At 48.5% G+C, this 20,811-nt stretch overlaps 1 protein-coding gene across 1 annotated transcript; it reads right to left on the bottom strand.

The window, feature by feature from the left end:
- Positions 1 to 103: 103 nt before the first annotated feature.
- Positions 104 to 19,014, bottom strand: TRIB3 (tribbles pseudokinase 3). Its single transcript, XM_081196598.1, has 5 exons — positions 18,877 to 19,014; positions 8,879 to 9,169; positions 6,474 to 6,766; positions 3,079 to 4,634; positions 104 to 2,696 (listed from the first exon to the last, which is right to left on the bottom strand). The coding sequence occupies exons 2-4, from the start codon at positions 9,167 to 9,169 to the stop codon at positions 4,139 to 4,141; spliced, it is 1,080 nt and encodes a 359-aa protein (XP_081052724.1). The 5' UTR covers positions 18,877 to 19,014; the 3' UTR covers positions 104 to 2,696; positions 3,079 to 4,138.
- Between the last annotated feature and the right edge of the window lie 1,797 nt (positions 19,015 to 20,811).

Below are 20,811 nucleotides of genomic sequence, written 5' to 3'. Positions count from 1 at the left end.
GCCAATTGCCTGGCCTGGGAGAGCGGCACCAGAGTCCAGCAACATCCGTCCTTGCAGGGGAATCAAACTGCAACAGAGGTCCGCTGCAATGATACTCTCGACAGCAAATCAATACATCTTTTAATTTCCAAGAGACAGAAAAATAGGCGAATTCACTCTGTTAAAAAAACAACACAGAAGGCCTCTCCCAATGGTAGTGTCATTATTTGGTCAGGTATGAAAGCTACATTTGCACCAAGGCAGGATGAGTGGGCGGCTGGGGGGGGGGGAGGCAGAGGCAGAGGCAGGAAGGACTAAACCAGAACTGGAGCATCTTTGGCTGCATGTGAACCAGAGAGAATTATTTCCAAAGGAGACAAATCACTGACCCTTTTCGCTCTCCCCTGAAAGCACCAGCAGGGTTCCAGCTCCCCCAGTTTCACCCTTATATCCAAGGTTTGCTGATCAGAAGCTGGGCGTTTTTCGCCCGAGGCATCTGCCCGCGCCGGTTCCAACACGCCCTCCCTGAATAAACAAAAAGTCACCCCGAGGGCAGAACCGTGCGCCCGTTTTTGCAGCAGCTCAACCGTCAAAGCTCCCTCCCAAAGGATGCTGGGAGGTTGCTGTTGCGATCAGCTCCCGCTTGCAGGTTTCCCAAGACCTCTCCATTCTGAAGGAAATCAGGCCTGAGTGCTCACTGGAAGGACAGATCCTGAAGCTGAGGCTCCAAGACTTTGGCCACCTCATGAGAAGAGAAGACTCCCTGGACAAGACCCTGATGTTGGGAAAGATGGAGGGCACAAGGAGAAGGGGATGACAGAGGACGAGATGGTTGGACAGTGTTCTCAAAGCTACCAGCATGAGTTTGACCAAACTGCGGGAGGCAGTGGAAGACAGGAGTGCCTGGCGTGCTCTGGTCCAGGGGGTCACAAAGAGTCGGACACGACTAAATGACTAAACAACAAATTCGCTTGGCCACTTGAAGGTGCGGGTTTAGGATGGGTCACTGGCCCAGTTTGCATGCAGAAAGTCCCAGATTCGCTCCCCGTGGGGTTATGAGAGACTGCTGCCTGAAACCTTTCAGAGCTGCTGCCAGCCAGTGTACACAGTATGGAGCTGGATGGACCAATGGTCTCACTCAATGTAAGACGGCTTCCTGTGTTCCTATCCAGCAAGCTCTTCTGATGTGCTGAGAGCCTTGTGAGAGGTGCCCAGCCCCCTTCCAGGAGGGACAATTCCCAGAGGAGAAGGAATGTCTCTTAAAACCAGTTCTGCAACCCTCTCTTAAGGGACACCTGACCTTTCAGGTCCCAGGGAGACAGAGAGATTAAAAGCTGGCTTTCCATCATGGGGGGTGGGAATGCGGCACCCTGTTTTCCCACTGCAAACTTGGGGGGGCAGAGCTGGCATGGGGCAGAGGAGAGAGACCCTGAAGTATGTGTCAGGATCCTGCTCAACAGCCCTTCTGACTCCAGGCGAAACAGCCCACCACATTTGTGCCCACCTCGGTGAGCGTGCCAGGGCCCTCTGGCATGTGGGGCTAACTCCAGCCCTTTCTCACCTCGCACCTTCCCAATGTTTGGGTTCCAGTTCCCATCAGCCACAGCCAGTGCCGATGGGAGCCCAAAATGTTGAGAGGGTGCCAGGTTTTTGGAGAAGGCTGTGCTAAGGCTGTTCGGAACACCACAAGAGAAGGGTGGAGACAGTCTCCTGCCCATGTGCAGAGATCCCTGCCACCCTCCCTAGCTCCAAGGCTGCGGGGTTTCTGTTTGGAAACTGCACTTGCTAAGGCAGCAGAATCTCTTTAGCTCTGACCACCCCCCACCCCACCAAATCCTGCTCCGGAACAGGGTAGGCTGGCGGCAGTGGCTTTTCAATGGGGACGTGTGGGTCGGCAAGGGGTGAAGTTTGCCCACTATCAATCCCCACCACCACCTTTCCCAGCATCCAAAGCATACTCTTGTCCCACACTGGCATGGCAATTCCTCAATAGTCCTGAGAACTGCAGCTCTGCAAAGAGAATCTGCTGTTTCCAGGGTTCTTTGGGCAAAGCTGTGACTGTTAAAAGAAAGCCGTCAACAGATTGGGTCGGTGTGTCTTGAGAATTTGTAGAACCTGAGATATAGAGTCATACCTCGGGTTACAGATGCTTCAGGTTGTGTTTTTTCGGGTTATGGACTGCCAAAACCCGGAAGTACCGGAACGGGTTACTTCTGGGTTTCGGCGAGCGCGCATGCACTAAATCACACTTTGCGCATGTGCAGAAGCGCCGAGTCGCAACCCACGCGTGCATAGATGCGCCTCTGTGGGTTGCGAACGTGCATTCCACACGGATCACGTTCGCGACCCGAGCGTCCACCGTATGCCTATACATTTTGCCTGTTTTTGTCAGAAACACTTCCTCTTGCAGTGTTGCCTCACCAACCAACCCCCAAGAAAAAAAATAGAGAAAAATCTATGCAGGCCCCCAAGTATGGGGGCCCTGCAGAAGGCCAAAAACAATAGGGGTGTGCTGAGGTCCCAGCCCCCACAAATGTTGGCAAGAGAAGCCTGTAGACCCCTGCAAAGGGACCGCACTTTGAGCGTTGGCAACCCTCCTCCTGCTCCCTGTGGTTCAAACAACCAGCAATGGACCGTTTCGTGGAATATTGTGGTGGGAATGAAGTTCTGATTTTTCAAAAATGGAGGTTAGAGATGTGGTGCAATATTCAGGGCACCTCAGAAGGGGTAGTAAAGGTACCCCTGCCCGTATGGGCCAGTCGTGTCCGACTCTAGGGTTGTGCGCTCATCTCACTCTAGAGGCCGGGAGCCAGCGCTGTCCGCAGACACTTCCGGGTCACGTGGCCAGCGTGACAAGCTGCATCTGGCGAGCCAGCGCAGCACACGGAACACCGTTTACCTTCCCGCTGGTAAGCGGTCCCTATTTATCTACTTGCGCCTGGAGGTGCTTTCGAATTGCTAGGTTGGCAGGCGCTGGGACCGAACGATGGGAGCGCACCCCGCCGCGGGGATTCGAACTGCCGACCATGCGATCGGCAAGTCCTAGGCGCTGAGGTTTTACCCACAGGGCCACCCGCGTCCCACCAGAAGGGGTAGCACCCCACAAAGAAAGCGAGACGGAGGCATGTATTTGATTTTAAAAGGCTTTTAAGATCCAACCCACCTAGCGTGGCCAAGTTTCTCCTTCAGCCCTGGGGAGGCAAGTAGGAAAGGCACCATGGGGAAGGTCTCAGGCTGGGGGCTGAGGCACCCTCAGCACCCCCGAAACCCAGGCACCCTGGAAACTGTCAAGTACTGAGATAAATTCAAGTAGAGAAAAAGTTAAGGCCCACGAGGCCCACTGGAAACCTCATTTAAAGGGCAGAAATTGGAGGCACTGTGGTGAAAACTGGGCGGGGTGTGTGTGTAGTTGTTTAAGGCCACAGGTTTTCTAGGAGTTGTCAAGGGGGGGGGAGAGGAGACCGCACACAGCTGCTGACCCCAGCCCCTTCCCTCCAAGGCTGGCACTCTGCCCTCCTCCCTCACAAGGCATCTGGGGCCCCCAGGCAAAGCAGACTTTCATTCGGCACTGCAGAACGGGGAACGACTTCTCCCGAATATGGCAGCCGGACTGCGGCAAGAGAGAGTCTTTACAGCCGCTTTCTGTTTCAAACAAAAAACCAGTCCAGTGCTTTGACCGAGGCAGCCGGTCAGTCACAAATTCCCAGTCCTTGATCTTGCAATCCATCCATCCTTTTGCAACCTGAACCTCTTTCGCCAACAAGTCGTTCTGCGAGAACAGCGGCTCGGAGCTCCAGGCCTTAGTTTCGGAGTCCTGCAGGGCTGCTGAGAAGCACCCCTTTCTCAACGCAGGAGAGTTTTGCTGGTGGGGATCAAGAGTTCCGGAATGGTCCTTTGGCACATGCGAATGAGGAGCGCGCCACGAAGCGTACGCCGTGACGCGAGGGAGGCGCTGACGCTCCGCCATCGTCCCTGACCTAGATGTCAAAGCACCCATCCTCCCAGTTTGCTGGCAAATGAAGACACTTCTTTCTGGGGCATGATCCTAGCGAGGGAACTGAAGGGTGAGAGGGTGTCTCCCTCCCATGGTTCATGACTAGTCAGGTCAAGACAAGAGTCACCCTGTTGCTTTTTTGTCCATCTCGTTCTCCTTGGCGGCTCAGCTGTACAGGCCTCCCTCCTCTTCCTCCTTGGCCTTGACCTCCCTCAAGCCCCCCACGTCTGGGACCACCTGCTCCAGCCCCTGATCTCTGGAGGGGCCGCTCCACGAGCCCTCGGAGGTGCTGCCAGGAGCCAGCCATGGGTGCAAGAGGATCCCGCTGGCCGTCAGCCTCTCAGATGGGTCCTTTCGCAGGAGGCAGCGGATGAGACAGCGGGCTTTGGATGAGAGGTCTTCGGGGACGGCAAAGCGCCCGCGGCGGATCTTGCCGAAAAGAGACAGGGGCTTGGTGTCTTGGAAGGGGTAGCACCCCACGAGGAGGGTATAGAGCACCACGCCCAGGCTCCAGATGTCAGCAGCCTTGCCAGAGTAGGACGCCTTAGAGCTGAGGATCTCGGGACCCACGTAGGCCGGGCAGCCGTGCTTGTCCTCCAAGGAGTCGTCGGGACCTTTCAGCAAACACGAGTCCTCCAGATTCTCCAGCAGCAGTTTGGATCTGAGCAGAAATCCATGGGGAGAGTTAGCCAGGAGCCAGAGATCACTCAAAGGCAGAATACAATGGAATACAGTGGTACCTCGGGATGCGAACAGGATCCGTTCCAGAGCCCCGTTCGCATCCTGAAGCAAACGTAAGACGTGACTGCACCGCTTCTGCGCATGCACTGAAGTCATTTTGAGCATCTGCGCATGCACAAGTGGCAAAACCCAGAAGTAACACACTCCCTTACTTCCGGGTCACCGCGGAGCGCAACCTGAAAATATTCATCCCGAAGCTACTTCAACCTAAGGTATGACTGTACAATGGAAAAGAACCCCTAATTTTGCAACTGGGAAAGCTGAATTCTGCAATAGGGATGGATCAGTCAAGCTTGGGAGCAGATTCACAGTTTGGTTGTATAACTGATGGATCCCCCCTTTTCTTGGTTTTACAGAATTTGGGTTCTCCTCCCCACCCCCTGAATTATTTGAATGATTCTGTTGGGGAAGAAGCACAAGACATTTTAGGAGGAATATAGGCAGGTATGGCACAAACATTTTAAAAAACAACTCTGGACACTTAATTTGGATCAGACAGTCTGCGATAAGCCATGAACCTGAGTACTGAACAGTACGATTGCATCTTACTTATGCACGAGTTCAGTTCCAAGGGTCCTACATGTACACGGTAATTTCTTGTATCCAAATCCTTGGAACCACCCTGCAGCTAATGGGTTGGAGAAAGAAAAGGAAGGAAGGAAAGAAGGAAGGAAGGGCATTCTGAGCACTCTCAGAGCCTACAGAGGGCTTAAAAGCTCTTTACACACCGGGTAACCCTAAGCAGACCTGTTGCAAAAAGAGCTTTTAAGCTCTCCACCTAGCTTGGAGTTAACTTGCTGTCCTGGACTGGGTGGATGCAGAGAAATGGTGGAAGGAACTGCCTGGAAAACCCTCACGGGAGGAAGGCTCAGAGCCCGGGAGGGGTGATGGGGCGACAATGAGTGGTCAGAGGGAGAAGACAGGGAAAAGGGAAATGTCGAAAGTTGAAGAGGCAACAGGACTTAGTGAGCGGGGAGAGTCTGTGGCAGAGAGCAGTCCAGAATCAGAGGCAGAAGTGGAAGCAGGAGGGTGGGATGAGGGAAACAAGAGGCAGAGAGGAGTCTGGCTGGTGAAGAGGCACAGATTTCTCCCCTTTCTGCTGCAACAAGCTCTCTTCCTGCCTGGTGTCCCAGAACCAGGAGAGGCAGCAAGTGAGAGGAGCAAAGGAGCGGAAGGATATACAGGCACAGTCTCTGATTGCTTGGAAAACACCCTGGAGAGGAGGAGATATAATCTTTAGGGAGGTGGGGACCTTTAGCCTTGGCAACCGGTACATGGGGGCAAGACCTGAGTTGCTGCGCTTATTAGGCCTGACACTCCTGGGCAGATCCTGTTTTGCTAATAAAGCGTTAACTCCAGAAATATCCTGATTCTGTGCATTAGCAATTGGAGGGTGGGCCACAAGTGAATATTCTGAACAACACAATCCTAGCCATGTCTATTCAGAAGTAGGTTCCATCGTGTTCAAGGGGCACAGCTCCCAGGTAGATGTGAATTATGGCTTTACTTTCAACTAGACATGGATGGGATTACCGTGCAATTGGTTTTACTTTGTAATCACCGCCTTTATTAAACAAGAAACAGCTTTCTCGGTGTGATTTCATACTGGCTGGCTCACGGCAGTTTCCACCAGCCAGCCTATGGTTGAAATTGCCCAAGTTAAATGCGCCTCTGATGTGCTCGTGCCGCGCATAATGTCCAGTGGAGCTGATCAAGTGAGCAGGAAAGTGTCAACAGATGCCCCTTCTCACCCCCTCACCTTTCTCGGTCAGCAAACACGAATTTCCGCAGTTTGAGGTCTCGGAGGACCACGCCGTGCTGGTGGCAGTGGGCGACCGCTTCGGTCATCTGACGGAAGAGGACAGCAGCTTCGGGCTCGGGAAGGCGCTTGCACCGCCGCACATAGTTATGCATGTCGTCCCTCCCGGGCTGGAAGAAGACATAAATGTTCTGGTCCCCGACAATCACATCCGCCACACGGGCGATGTTGGGATGCGCTGGAAGGGCGCCGTAAGGGGCCAGCGCCTCTGGGTAGCTCTTGGCTAGATAGACCTAAAAACAAGGAGCAAATTGTTACAAGGAAGCAAATGAGGAGAACAAGTGCAAATGCAGTGCGCAGTTAACCTGTGGAACTCGCTGCCACAGTAGGCAGTGGTGGCTTTAAAAGACAAACCCATGGGCACTCTGAACAGTGCAATTCTATCCATGTCTGCTTGGAAGTAAAGCTATCGTTCACTTCTACCTAGGAGTAGGGCCCCTTGAACACAATGGGACTTACTTCGGAGTAGACATGGACAGCCTTGTTAAGTGTGTTTTTCTGTTTTTCTCTCCACCAAAAAAATGCTAATGCATAAAATCCGTTCCCCTCTTTCAGATGTCACTATTGTTTAGACACTCCTTTCCATTGTTAATTTTCACTTTTTAACTTATCAGTATTTCTTGGCTTTTTGAGGTTTTTAAATGGATACTTTCTGTTGCTTCTACTCTTATATATTGCATACTGCCTACATGAAAGGGTGAATTATGGCTTTACTTTCAATTAGACATGGATGGCATTGCCCTGCGATTGGTATTATGCCTTTATTAAATAAGAAACAGCTATTTTATTGTCCAACAACAGAAAACCTTGCATTTTTTTTATCTGTATACCTTGCTGATCCGTAACTGGAGAAAAAAAATAACAATTCTCCGTTTAATAGAAACACTTTAGAGAAAAGGGTGTGTGTGTGTCCTTTCTTTATTTGACTCCCCTTTCATTCTGCACCAATAGAGTTGTGGCCATTTTTGTCCATGGTTCACTAATTCCCAAAAAAAGTGCCCAGAGAAAACGTGCCACAGAAAATAAAATCGACGTTGAAAAATTAAAGTCTTTGGTGAGCTTAAGGCAGAGGAGCTTCTAGGGGAGGTGGGCTTCCCTCCTTCCAAACAGAACACCCCCTCCAAAAGCACGTAATCCTCAACTCTTTTCATACTAAAAAAGTAAACTTGGTGGGTTGGGAGTTGGAGGAAAGGGAGTATTTCAGAAACAATGGCCAACTCAAAGCAAGCATGACATTCCATGTTCAGCCAGCAGGTGTCAGCGTTGCTCAGCCGCTAGCAGCTCTGCCAAAAATGGCATAGTTGGGAAAAATAATATTGTGGCACTTCACAAAAGACACACAAATTTACCATGGCATAAGGCTGCTTCGCCAAGCCAGTGCCCTATTAGCTGCAGTCAGTGTGCATCCAAAATATATAGAGGGCACTTGCCGGGCAAAGGTTGGCATAATCATTCATAGACTCTAGTCCACAAATGACTATTATGCACCGTTATAAAGTTGTTTGCCTTTAAAGCGCTACAGGACTCTTCCTTTTTCAACAAAAGGTTAACAAAAATCCCCCTGCCCAACACACACAGTCTAGTTCAAAGAGGCAATTTTGAAAATGGCAGGATGTGTCCAGGTAGAACGATGGGGATGGGGACGCTCATTCGGGTATACTGGACCGAGGCCGTTTAGGGCTTTAAAGGTCAGCACCAACACTTTGAACTGTGCTCGGAAATGTATGGATACAACAGGTCCCTATTTACACTTTCTGGAAACAATCACAGACCTTTTTCCCCCAATAGTTCTCCCTGTGGGATAGATAAGTGTTTTTTCCATGAGTGGCCATTGCATATCGTTTTTCATCTTGTTTTAAATGCACCTGCTGATTTTATTGCATGTTGCCTTGAGGTGATTGCGTGAGGTGAATAATAATAATAATAATAATAATAATAATAATAATAATAATAAGGAGCGTCTCCACCCCCATCGTTCTGCCCGGACACTGAGGTCCAGCTGTGAGGGCTTTCTGGTGGTTCCCTCACTGCGAGAAGCCAAGTTACAGGGAACCAGGCAGAGGGCCTTCTCGGTGGTGGCACCCTCCCTGTGGAATGCCCTCCCACCAGATGTCAAGGAGAATAACAACTGCCAGAGTTTTAGAAGACATCTGAAGGCCGCCCTGTTTAGGGAAGCTTTTAATGTTTGATCTATTACGGTATTTTAATATTTTGTTGGAAGCTGCCCAGAGTGACTGGGGAAGCCCAGCCAGATGGGCGGGGTATAAACAATAAATTAATTATTAATTATTATTATTATTAACAGGTCAGGAAAAAAAGACTATTTTCTCCAGCAGGTTTCCTACCTTGCAGGTGTATTCTGCCTCCGTGTGTCTGTCCACAGCCCTGTAGCAGCGGCCGCCTTCGGTGGCCTCCAGAAGGATATATGGGCCAATCTGGGATATTCTCGACTCCTGGTGTGTGGCAGGAAGGGGGCTGGAGGCAAGGGGTTGGAGGCAAGGGCTCGGGCTTGGCAGCAGGCTGAGACGCGGGCGCTTGGCTTCTGGGATGCTGGTCTCAGGTGCATCATCAAAGTCCAGCCGCTGCTTCTTCTGCGATGCAACAACCAGAGGGCACTCCTGCGCAAGCAGACTCATCTGGAGGGGGAAAGTTAGGAGCGCAAGGGGTTAAATCAAAAGGGTCAAGGGGGCACGGCTAGGTGACCAAGGGAGCTAAGACCCCCTTAATGTATAATACCCATTTTGCACTTGATCATTTATTGTGGCAGCACCAGAACTTTGGAACTCCCTCCCTGTAATCTTTTCGGCACATTTTTGTTCAGGCAAGCCCACCCAGATATTTAGAAAGCTGCTGCGAGTTTTTAATCTGTTTTTAGTCTACTGTTTTTAGTCTAATTTTTGGAAAATCTTAAACTGATGTTAATTTTTCCTATCCATAAAATTTTATTATTTTATCTTTTTTGTAACCCACTTTCCCCCTCTGTTAACTTATTTACGGACACTTATTCTTAGATATACAAAGATACATACCCATTACAAAGTATCTTTTTATAATATACTAAGGAAAGCAGCTACTTAAGTCTAAAAAAGTACAAAGAAGAAATGTCGAGAAAATGAGAGACCTAAAAAAAGAGAAAAGGGAAAGAAAGGGAAAACTACAATACAGTGTTTTTTTGTAAACCACTTTGAGGGTCTTTTCAGGTTTCTTTTTCAATCAGGCAGTATATAAATTTCATGAAATAAACAGATATCCATTCCTAGCCCTGTTACTAGTCCTCAGTGTCTGGTATTAAGAAACAGCCCATCTTTAGAAACTGAGATTGTAGACATGAGAACTGGCGGATGTCTGCCTTTTGAGTCAATCTGTGGTTCTTAACAGCACCCCTTCTCATTTAACATTGACTGAACGACCCAGGGCTTTCCCCCCCAGGGGTATTCATACCCACCCCTTTGTGGCTTAGGGCCCTCGTATGTACGGGACTGCCTCTCCTGGTCTGCCCCTCAGAGGACCTTAAGGTCCATGAATAACCATAGTTTAGAGGTCCCTAAGGAAGTCAGACTATCCTCCACCAGGGCCAGGGCCTTTTCAGTGGTGGCTCCGACCTGGTGGAATGCTCTGTCCCATGAGACCAGGGCCCTGCAGGATTTAACCTCCTTCCGTCAGGCCTGTAAGATAGAGCTATTCCACCTGGCCTTTAATTTGAATTCAGCCCAATCTTTTATTTCCCTTCTCTTCCCTCCCCCTCCCCTTTTTATGAAGATCACCCGCTCTGAGACCCCACAGCTAATTCTCCCCTGACCCCCTCGCTGGCCCAGGTAGGACCAATTCAGCCAGCTAGCCCTGGGGATTATCTAATGCTTATTAGATGGATTTCCCCCAAATTGATTTTTGAATTTTATTGTTATGCATGTTTTTTATACTGTATTTTATGCTGCTTTTACAATTAAGTGTTTTAAATTTGTTGTTAGTCGTCCTGAGCCCGGTTTTCTGAACCGGGAAGGGCGGGGTATAAATAAAAAATTATTTATTTATTATTTATAAACATTTGTGAATCTAACGGGAGAAGAAACTGAAAATAAATAAATAGTTTCTTCTCTAGCACGGTGAATCGTCATTTCCGTTGCTACCTCCAATGGCGGCCTCATTTCCTGCCACCGCGTTTCCTGAGTCTCAGACGGAATGAGAATACCCCTAAACTTTTTTGGGGGGGGTAAAGCACTGGAACTAACCAAAGGGCATTGAAGAAGACAGCAGTATACATTAAAGCAGGGGTCAGCAAACTTTTTCAGCAGGGGGCCGGTCCACTGTCCCTTAGACCTTGTGGGGGGCCGGACTATATTTTTTTTGGGGGGGGGGGAAATGGAAGAATTCCTATGCGCCACAAATAACCCAGAGATGCATTTTAAATAAAAGGATACATTCTACTCATATAAAAACACCAGGCAGGCCCCACAAATAACCCAGAGATGCATTTTAAATAAAAGCACACATTCTACTCATGTAAAAACAAGGTGATTGGGCCAGACCCGAACCCTGGGGCTTAGTTTGCCTACCCATGCATTAAAGGCTATATTGTTGTTGTTTTTTAAAACAACAACAAACACCCACCCAGATAACAGTTCTGTGTAATAAAAAAGGGCATCATTATGAAACCTTTAAAGGTAAAGGTAAAGGGACCCCTGACCATTAGGTCCAGTCGTGGCCGACTCTGGGGTTGCGGCGCTCATCTCGCTTTATTGGCCGAGGGAGCCGGCGTACAGCTTCCGGGTCATGTGGCCAGCAGGACTAAGCCGCTTCTGGTGAACCAGAGCAGCACACGGAAACGCCGTTTATCTTCCCGCCAGAGCGGTACCTATTGATCTACTTGCACTTTTGACGTGCTTTCGAACTGCTAGGTTGGCAGGAGCAGGGACCAAACAACGGGAGCTCACCCCATCGCAGGGATTCGAACCGCCAACCTTCTGATCGGCAAGCCCTAGGCTCTGTGGTTTAACCCACAGCGCCACCCGCATCCCGGTTATGAAACCTTTACATCCATTCAAAACAACATCAGTGATTTAACAGCACCAAAAGTGAGAAACATTTTTACCCATCTCCTCCTCAACCGGACAGAGATGCTGCAAAATAAGACTTCTCTGGGGAAGGCTAGTTCCACACACACCACTGCCGCAGAAAACTGCCTGCTCTGCAGTGTCCACCAAATGTAATTTAAATTTTTTAAAAATCAAAAAGATTCGGAAGAAGAGAGTCTCCCAGCAATAGTCTCTCCCCCAGAGGTTCTGGACCCTGGGAGCTTCAGTTCTTGCCAAACACTTCATCATCTCGTGCGCCTGAACATTCAGGGCAGTTGCTTTCGAGGGATGGTAGCGCAGGGTTGAAGCTCACAGCTGGTGCTAGCAGAAAGCGCATTGCTCCACACGAGTCAATGTGGAAAGTCTTACTTCAGTCTCCACCCCATGCCCGGCTTCCGAATTTTTCAAAATCAGTCTCGTCCCTACCATTCTCACCTTATCTTCCCAATAAGAGCAGACTGACTCTCGGGATGCTACAAACACCAATTTTCACTTGGTTGTAGAAGTCGTGACTAAGCAGCACTGTAGAGCATGCCAGTGCCAGATTTATGTACAGCGGTACCTCGGATTAAGTACTTAATTCATTCCAGAGGTCCGTTCTTAACCTGAAACTGTTCTTAACCTGAAGCACCACTTTAGCTAATGGGGCCTCCTGCTGCTGCCGCGCAGCCGGAGCACGATTTCTGTTCTCATCCTGAAGCAAAGTTCTGAAGCACTATTTCTGGGTTAGCGGAGTCTGTAACCTGAAGCGGATGTAACCTGAAGCGGATGTAACCCAAGGTACCACTGTATAACCTAAACCATGGGTAGGCAAACTATGGCCTGGGGGCCGGATCTGGTCCAATCGCCTTCTCAATCCAGCCCATAGACGGTCCGGGAATCAGCGTGTTTTTAACACAAGTAGAATGTGTGCTTTTATTTAAAATGCATCTCTGGGTTATTTGTGGGGCCTGCCTGGTGTTTTTACATGAACAGAAAGTGTGCTTTTATTTAAAATGCATCTCTGGGTTATTTGTGGCGCATAGGAATTCGTTCATATTTTCTTTTCAAAATACAGTCCGGACCCCCACAAGGTCTGAGGGACAGTGGACCGGCCCCCTGCTGAAAAAGTTTGCTGACCCCTGAGCTGAACAAGCCATAGCTCAGGGCCCCAGTCTCTTGGCGGCCCCAAAAAATTTAAAGGAAAACAACAACTGGTCGTACATTTCCAAAATATAAGCTAAAAAATGAATAAAATAAAACCTACATACAGCAACAGTGTTTTGTGTTGTGTAGGCTCCTATTTGTTATGTGCAAATGGCTTTAGATACCTATTAGGTCCATAAATTACCATAGAGAATATATTCAACACAAACAAAACAGTGGCAATTTGTTGTTGACAAAGGACAGCTGGACATATAAAGGGCCCCATTACCTTCAGTAGCTGAGGGCCGCATCAAACCCTAATCTGGCCCTGGGGCACGCACGCCCACCCACCCACACAGCCCTCCCTGTGTGACTGACCGTCACAATAACCAGTGGCAATGAGTTCTGCAATGTGTGGGGAGAAAACCACGTGCCCAGGCATGCAAAGGTAAGAACAGCCCTGCCTGGTGCAGTCCACCCACAATACATAGAGGGAAATTTGCCAGCCTGCCAAGGTAGCCATGCCAACCTAGTTTGCTCCCAGGAGTCATCAGAGGGCAGAGTTTATGAGCTGTCATTGCTGCCTCTCGTGCCAGAAGCTGATGGCTTGGGAGAACAATGGGGCGAGCAATGTTTTGCATGTACAATGAGGCATGAGGGTGTTTGCCTCAGGGATGGGTGGGTATTGAATCATCACACACAGCAAGGTGGTCAGAGAGTTGGCAGCTAGACTGGGGACTGGGAGCGGCCGCCAAGACCATATAACACCGGTCCTGAAAGACCTTCATTGGCTCCCAGTATGTTTCCAGGCACAATTCAAAGTGTTGGTGCTGACCTTCAAAGCCCTAAACGGCCTCGGTCCAGTATACCTGAAGGAGCGTCTCCACCTCCATCATTCTACCCAGACACTAGGGTCCAGTGACAAGGGCCTTCTGGCGGTTCCCTCCCTGTGAGAAGTGAGGTTACAGGGAACCAGGCACAGGGCCTTCTGGGTGGTGGCGCCCACCCTGTGGAACGCCCTCCCACCAGATGTCAAAGAGAAGAACAACTACCAGACTTTTAGAAGACATCTGAAGGCAGCCCTGTTTAGGGAAGCTTTGAATGTTTAATAGACTATTGTATTTTAATATTCTGTTGGAAGCCGCCCAGAGTGGCTAGGGAAGCCCGCCCAGATAGGCAGGATATAAGTGATTATTAATTATTAATTATTAATTATTATTACTCCTTAAACCAGGGTTACAGTCACAAGGATTTGCAAAAGACATCATTTGCACAACCTGTGCAAGGATTTGCAAAAGGACATCATTTGCACAAACATAATTGATTGCAGACACAACCTTGAGGGCAGAAAGTGAGGAGGAATTAAAGAACCTTTTAATGAGGGGGAAAAGAGGAGAGCGCAAAATATGGTCCGAAGCTCAACATCAAAAAAGCTAAGATCATGGCCACTTGGCCCATCACCTTCTGGCAAACAGAAGAGGAAGAAATGGAGGCAGTGAGAGATTTTACTTTCTTGGGCTCCATGATCACTGCAGATGGTGACAGCAGCCACGAAATTAAAAGACGCCTGCTTCTTGGGAGAAAAGCAAAGACAAACCTAGACAGCATCTTAAAAAGCAGAGACATCACCTTGCCGACAAAGGGCCGTATAGTTAAAGCCATGGTTTTCCCAGTAGTGATGTATGGAAGTGAGAGCTGGACCATAACGAAGGCTGATCGCCGAAGAATGGATGCTTTTGAATTCTGGTGCTGGAGGAGACTCTTAAGAGTCCCATGGACTGCAAGAAGATCAAACCTCTCCATTCTGAAGGAAATCAGCCCTGAGCGCTCACTGGAAGGACAGATCGTGAAGCTGAGGCTCCAATACTTTGGCCACCTCATGAGAAGAGAAGACTCCCTGGAAAAGACCCTGATGTTGGGAAAGATGGAGGGCACAAGGAGAAGGGGCCGACAGAGGACGAGATGGTTGGACAGTGTTCTTGAACCTACCAGCATGAGTTTGACCAAAGTGTGGGAGGCAGTGGAAGACAGGAGTGCCTGGCGTGCTCTGGTCCAGGGGGTCACGAAGAGTTGGACACGACTAAACAACTAAACAACAACAACGTGCAAGGATTTGCCAAAGGACATCATCTGCATCAACATAACTGAATGCAGGAGGCCTTTTCGTCACTACAGGCTGCCTGCAGGCACTGCCTTCTAAACAGGGAGCAGAGGTTTCCAGAGCTGTATGCAAGCGGAAGAGCATGTCAGCCTCAGGGCTCCAAATGCCTCCAGAGAGACTGCAGGGAGGAGCTTTCAGCTATCTCTCTTTCACTTGCTCTCATCAGCAAGGAAAATAAGTGGATGATGCAAACAGAGCGCAAGTCCCCCAGCCTCCACCCACCCCCTGCTGACCCAGGAACAAGGTTGCCTTGAGGTCACACCTTTCCTCTTGGCAACATGATCTCTGGATTTCCTGAGAAAAGGCTGTGAGCTCTCCAGGACAAAGCAAGGAAAGAAATACTCTGTCTATGCTCAAAGCTCTGATCCCTTAGTTTCTTTCTTTTTTTAAAAAAAAGATATTTATTTGGGGTTTATAAGTTACAGAAAAAAGAAAAGAACAATAGAAAATTAAGCTAAACAAAACAAAACCTTACAATACATCAAAAAAAAGAAAAAGAAAAAAGAAAAAACAATACAACAACAAAAAGAAAAAGAACAAAAACATTTAAAAACACATCCAACCTTCCCATATCTTTACCTTTCATATACTTGTTTCATCGACCTCCTCACGCCTCCCCTCTTTGTATTCTAGTTCAATTAGCTATTCCAGCAAGTCCTTTCCATCTTTCTCAATTTCCGTTCTAAAATTTAACTTAAGACAGTCTAACCTTAAATTTTCCACTTTGGTCCATTAACAATCTATTTTTACTTAATTTTTTATAACATTTCTGCTAAAGCCATATAACTTCGTTCCAGCATCCTTCTAACATTCATTAATTTTGCAATATTTCTGTAAATATACTTTAATTTTCCTCCAATCTTCTTCCACCAACTCTTCTCCCTAGTCTCGGATTCTGCCAGTCATTTCCGCTAATTCCATGTAGCCTATCATTCTTCCTGGGTGGGTAGATCTTGTGTCTTCCAATGCTTTGCGATGAGTATTCTTGCTGCTGTTGTAGCATACATAAAAAAGGTTCTATCCTTCTTTGGCACCAATTGGCTGACCATACCCAGGAGAAAGGCCTCTGGTTTCTTCAGGAAGGTATATTTAAATACCTTTTTCATTTCATTGTAAATCATCTCCCAGAATGTCTTAATCCTTGGGCATGTCCACCAAAGGTGAAAGAATGTACCTTCAGTCTCATTACATTTCCAACATTTATTATCGGGCAAATGATAGATTTTTGCAAGCTTGACTGGTGTTATGTACCACCTGTAAATCATTTTCATTAAATTCTCTTTTAAGGCATTACATGCCATAAACCTCATACCGGTGGTCCATAACTCTTCCCAGTCAGCCATCATAATGTTATGTCCAACATCTTGTGCCCATTTTATCATAGCAGATTTCACCGTTTCATCCTGAGTATTCCATTTCAACAGCAAGTTATACATTCTTGACAGATTCTTAACTTTGGTCTGATCCCTTAGTTTCTGTTTCACATGTATTACTAACTCAGCGCAGTTCCAGAAGTGTGCTTTAGTATATACACAGACACCCTTAAAAGTACAGTTATATAGGTTTGCTTATATTTACTCACTTGCAAAAAATAAATTAAAAATGCCACCCCTCTTTAAAAATTATCGTGGCAATTAAACAGCATAAAGATGAACAGTAAGATTACAAGCACAACATATAACAGAAGAAATAAAATTTCCATTCCAAATCAGTAGCTGAAATCACTAAGTCAGTCAGTAGTGCGTGAGACTCTAATCATGGGTTCAAGGTTTCTGCATTGCCGGGGGTTGGACTAGATGACCCATAGGGTCCCTTCCAAGGCTGCAATTCTATGAAATCCAGACATCCACCTAGAAGAATTGCCCCACTGGGAAAGCCTGGAACCAGGAGCTCAGCCCACCATCAGCCTTTCCTAAGTGCTCAGAGTGCGTTGCATGCATTATATCAGTAACTTTTACAACAGTCTTGTAGGGTAGACCAATGTCACCACCTCCATGCTACAAGTAGGGGCCCAGGCTGTTAAGAAAATGGTTTGCTGAAGGCCTCCTAGTTTGTGGCTCCTGAGATTTGGCTCAGTGACTTCCCAACCCACACTCAATCTCCAGGGGGCAAACGTCACCTTATGGGAAAATATCATTGTTTAAAACCAGCCCTCAATTTCCCCCTCCCTAGGAAAACAGGAGTTTCTGCAAAGGGCAATTTTGAGTGGCAAAGCAGCAGAAGAGGGGCATTTAACCCCTTCCCGGTCAGCTGCTGCTTTCAACCTAAGCTCCCAAGTGCGGTTTTGCAGTGGTAAATACATCTGCAATCCTGGTGCAGCTGGTGGGGAAAATTTGGAGCAAGAGAACAGCTAGCAGGAAGCTCTAAGCCCGCCTTCCCCAACCTGATGCCCTCCAGATGTTTTGCACTACAAATCCCATCAGCGCAAGCCAGCACAGCCATACACATCTTCACATACAATGTGCCCTTTGGCTTTTGCAGCTGCTACACTGATTATCGCTACACCATCTTTTACTTCTGTCCTTTGTTGCTGGTGTCCATGCTGTTCCTGGATTATTGATCCAGACCGACATGCAGTTGTATCCTATGGGCTCCATCATAATATCTGTCATGGCAACAATATTTTGGGGAGGGAGTAGGGTGGGCATTGCAGTTCCTCAGCTGTTTTCCCCACTCACAACTATGTTCGTTACAAAGGCACCCTACCCCGCTCCAATTTCATTTTTTTTAAAAAAGAAACTCTGTACATGCACAGATAAAAAGTATTGGTCTGACCCAAATCAGATACTGCGGACTCCACATGGAAGCCTTTGGAAAAAGTGGTCTGGGTCAGGCCTCTGAGCACTGGGCACCCTCCTTTGAAAGAGGCTGCCACTCACTTGGTCACCTGTGACTAGTTTAGAATCGCCCCAGGCGACCAGAGAGGGGAAAGCTAATGCCATTTAGTTGTGCAACAGCTGGTTATGACTAAGGCAGGTATGTTAGTAAGAAAGGTTTTATTGGCTAATCATTTTTGTGGACCTAATTTGCACGGCTTTTTTAAAGGCTCTTACTCGCCTGTTGCATCAAACATTTTCTGAATTGCCTCGCCTCACCCGAGGCAACCGCAATTGTTTGCTGTGGAGGAAGTCTGAAGATTCATTGAGAGTCACTCCATGATGTGATACTGACTGACGGATATGTCTATATTTAATCAGCCGCAGGAAAGCTGCTGCTTCTCAGCCGTAGGATCCAAAAGGCTGTTCTCCAGGAAAAGACTTAGCTGAGCCCAGGGGCCACGTGTCAGGCCCCCAAATTCACTTTCTGCAGTTGCGACCCATAAGGAACAGAAAGCAACAGCCCTGCTGGAATCCTATGCCTGTTAATTAAATGGCTGCAATTTGGACTCATTTTTCAAACCGAGTTACAAATATGCAAAGATGCCTTATTCCCAGCCAGTCACACAATCAGAACCGTAGAGCTGGAAGGGCTCTCCAAGGGCCATCTAGTCCAACCCTCTGCAAAGCTAAAGAACCCAACTCCCTTAGCACCACCCACACTGGCTCCCGGGTTTCAGGTAGAGTAGACCTATCTGGAGGTGCTTGGCAAGGAACCCGGGTCCTTCTGAAAGCAAAGCAGCTCCTCTACCCCCGGATTATGCCCGGATGCCCCGTCTGCTGGGTCCGCAGTCCTTTTGCCTAGAATGCTTCCTTCCTAGACACACTTTGGCCCCTTGGCGCTGAAGGAAAGCCGCTTTGGATGCCAAGGCTGCCTCTGAGCATGGCCAGAGTGGAGCCCCCTTTTTAGCCTGTTGCAGCAAAGACTGTAGTGGCTCGCCAGAGAGACCCCCACCCTGTGGGTCCTTCCTAGCCCCTTCCAGGGGCTGAAATCAGGTCCGGGGGCTAAGCGATTCTCGCCCTCCCTCCCCCCGAGATCCAGGTGGGGTCAACAGCCGGTGACCACCTGAGCCCCCACCCCACACGTCCATCTTAGCCCCCTTCTGTACCTTTGGCGCCGGCGGCGGCCTCGACGGCGTTCCCTATATGCGGGTCCTTTTTTTGGAGAGGGGTCTTTCTCTTGCTTTCTCGCCCCCCAACTCCGGCGTGCTTTTCCTCCCTTCCTTGCCCGACGAATCCTGCAGGGTAGGCGGAATCCAAGGGCAGGGGGTGCACCCAATCCAGAGGACCCCCACCTCGGGGCGGCGGGTAGGGTGGGATCCTGCGTCCCTCTCCCCGCCTAAAGGCGACAGCAGCAGCGACGCTCCATGGTGCAAGCGGCGAGGGCGAATGCGCCGTCCCCGAGCGGCGAGCGCCTTTGTCTGCGCGGCCGCTGCGGCTCCTGGCCGCGCCGTCGGGGATGATGTAACTCCCGCAGCCGCGGCTCCGCCTCGGTCCGGCTGATGCGGCAGGCGGCGCGGATTGCACCAGGCAGCCGGGCAAGCCGGGCTCCGCCCCGGCTCGGGTGACACGCGCCGCCCCGAGCCTGCAATCGCGCGCAGCAGCCCCGCCGGGCGGGCGCCCCCTCGGGGTCGCCTTGCAACCGGGTTGCCCCACGCGAGGCGCCCCCAAAGGCGTGGGACTAGTCTGGAAAGAGAGGGGCGACAGCTGCAACCCCGGGTCCGGATGCTAGCATTTGATTGACGTTGGAGTGAGACTGAGTTGAGAAATAAGACTTAAGAGCGCATATTGATATAGGAATGTATTGGATAATATGTAAAGAAATATACAATAATAAGAGTACATTCATTTCTAAAAAAAAGGAAGATATAACGGGAAAGACAGGAAGTCTAGTGGTATGTGTATGATTTTTTGGGGGGGAATTGTTTTTGTTTTTTCTCTTTGTTCTTTCTGTTTTGTTTCATTTTCTTTCTAGGTATATAAAATTTGTATATACTTTTTTGTCTACATGTAGGAAATGATAGTAAGTCCTGTAATGTTATATGACAACGTTTACCGATGTAATAAAAGAATGTTAACAAATAAATAAAATGCAAATTCAAAAAAAGAAAAAAGAAAGAAACGGAAACACCGTTTACCTTCCCGCCGGAGTGGTACCGATTTATCTACTTGCACTTTGACGTGCTTTCGAACTGCTAGGTTGGCAGGAGCAGGGACCGAGCAACGGGAGCTCACCCCGTCGTGGGGATTCGAACCGCCAACCTTCTGATCGGCAAGTCCTAGGCTCTGTGGTTTAACCCACAGCCACCCGCGTCTCTTTTAACAGGTAAAGGAAGGTAAACGGCATTTCCATGCACTGCTCTGGTTCGCCAGAAGCAGCTTGGTCATGCTGGCCACATGACCCAGAAGCTGTACGCCGGCTCCCTTGGCCAGTAAAGCAAGATGAGCGCCGCAACCCCAGAGTCGGTCACGACTGGACCTAATGGTCAGGGATCCCTTTACCTTTAAAGGATTAAATAAGGATTTAATGAAAGTTTGATATATGTAATTATATGCGGTTAAAATTAAAAAATGTATCTGTGGAAACCAGAAGGGTGAGGAGGGAAGTCCTGGGGTTCAGGGAACCACACAATTGTAATAATAATAATAATAATAATAATAATAATAATAATAATAATAATAATAATAATAATAATTTATTTATACCCTGCCCAAATGGCTGGTGGTGGCTTCTAGCAAAATATTAAAATACAACAATTCATCAAATATTAAAAGCTTTCCTAAACAGGGCTGCCTTCAGATGTCTTCTAAAAGTCTGGTAGTTGTTCTCCTCTTTGACATCTGGTGGGAGGGCGTTCCACAGGGCAGGTGCCACCACCGAGAAGGCCCTCTGCCTGGCTCCCTGTAACTTCGCTTCTTGCAGGGAGGGAACCGCCGGAAGGCCCTCAATTCAATATTGAAGTTTGAATGATGTCAATGATGAAAAACTGAAAATAAAATAGTAATGATAAAGATTTGTAATTGGCAATAAACATTAAAAGAAT

Source organism: Podarcis bocagei (genome assembly GCF_964188305.1).
Source record: "Podarcis bocagei genome assembly, chromosome: 5".
Classification (NCBI taxonomy): Eukaryota; Metazoa; Chordata; class Lepidosauria; order Squamata; family Lacertidae; genus Podarcis; species Podarcis bocagei.
The sequence above is the reverse complement of the archived record's forward strand: the minus strand, read 5'-3'. Positions and strand labels throughout refer to the sequence as shown.

Bases quoted from the DNA above. Each gene is read 5' to 3' on its own strand.
- TRIB3 (XM_081196598.1), bottom strand. From the start codon at position 9,169: ATGAGTCTGCTTGCGCAGGAGTGCCCTCTGGTTGTTGCATCGCAGAAG. The intron at 6,767-8,878 runs GTAGGAAACCTG...CCTTGTTTTTAG, and splicing joins AGGCAGAATACACCTGCAAG to GTCTATCTAGCCAAGAGCTA. The intron at 4,635-6,473 runs GTGAGGGGGTGA...ATTTCTGCTCAG, and splicing joins GTGTTTGCTGACCGAGAAAG to ATCCAAACTGCTGCTGGAGA.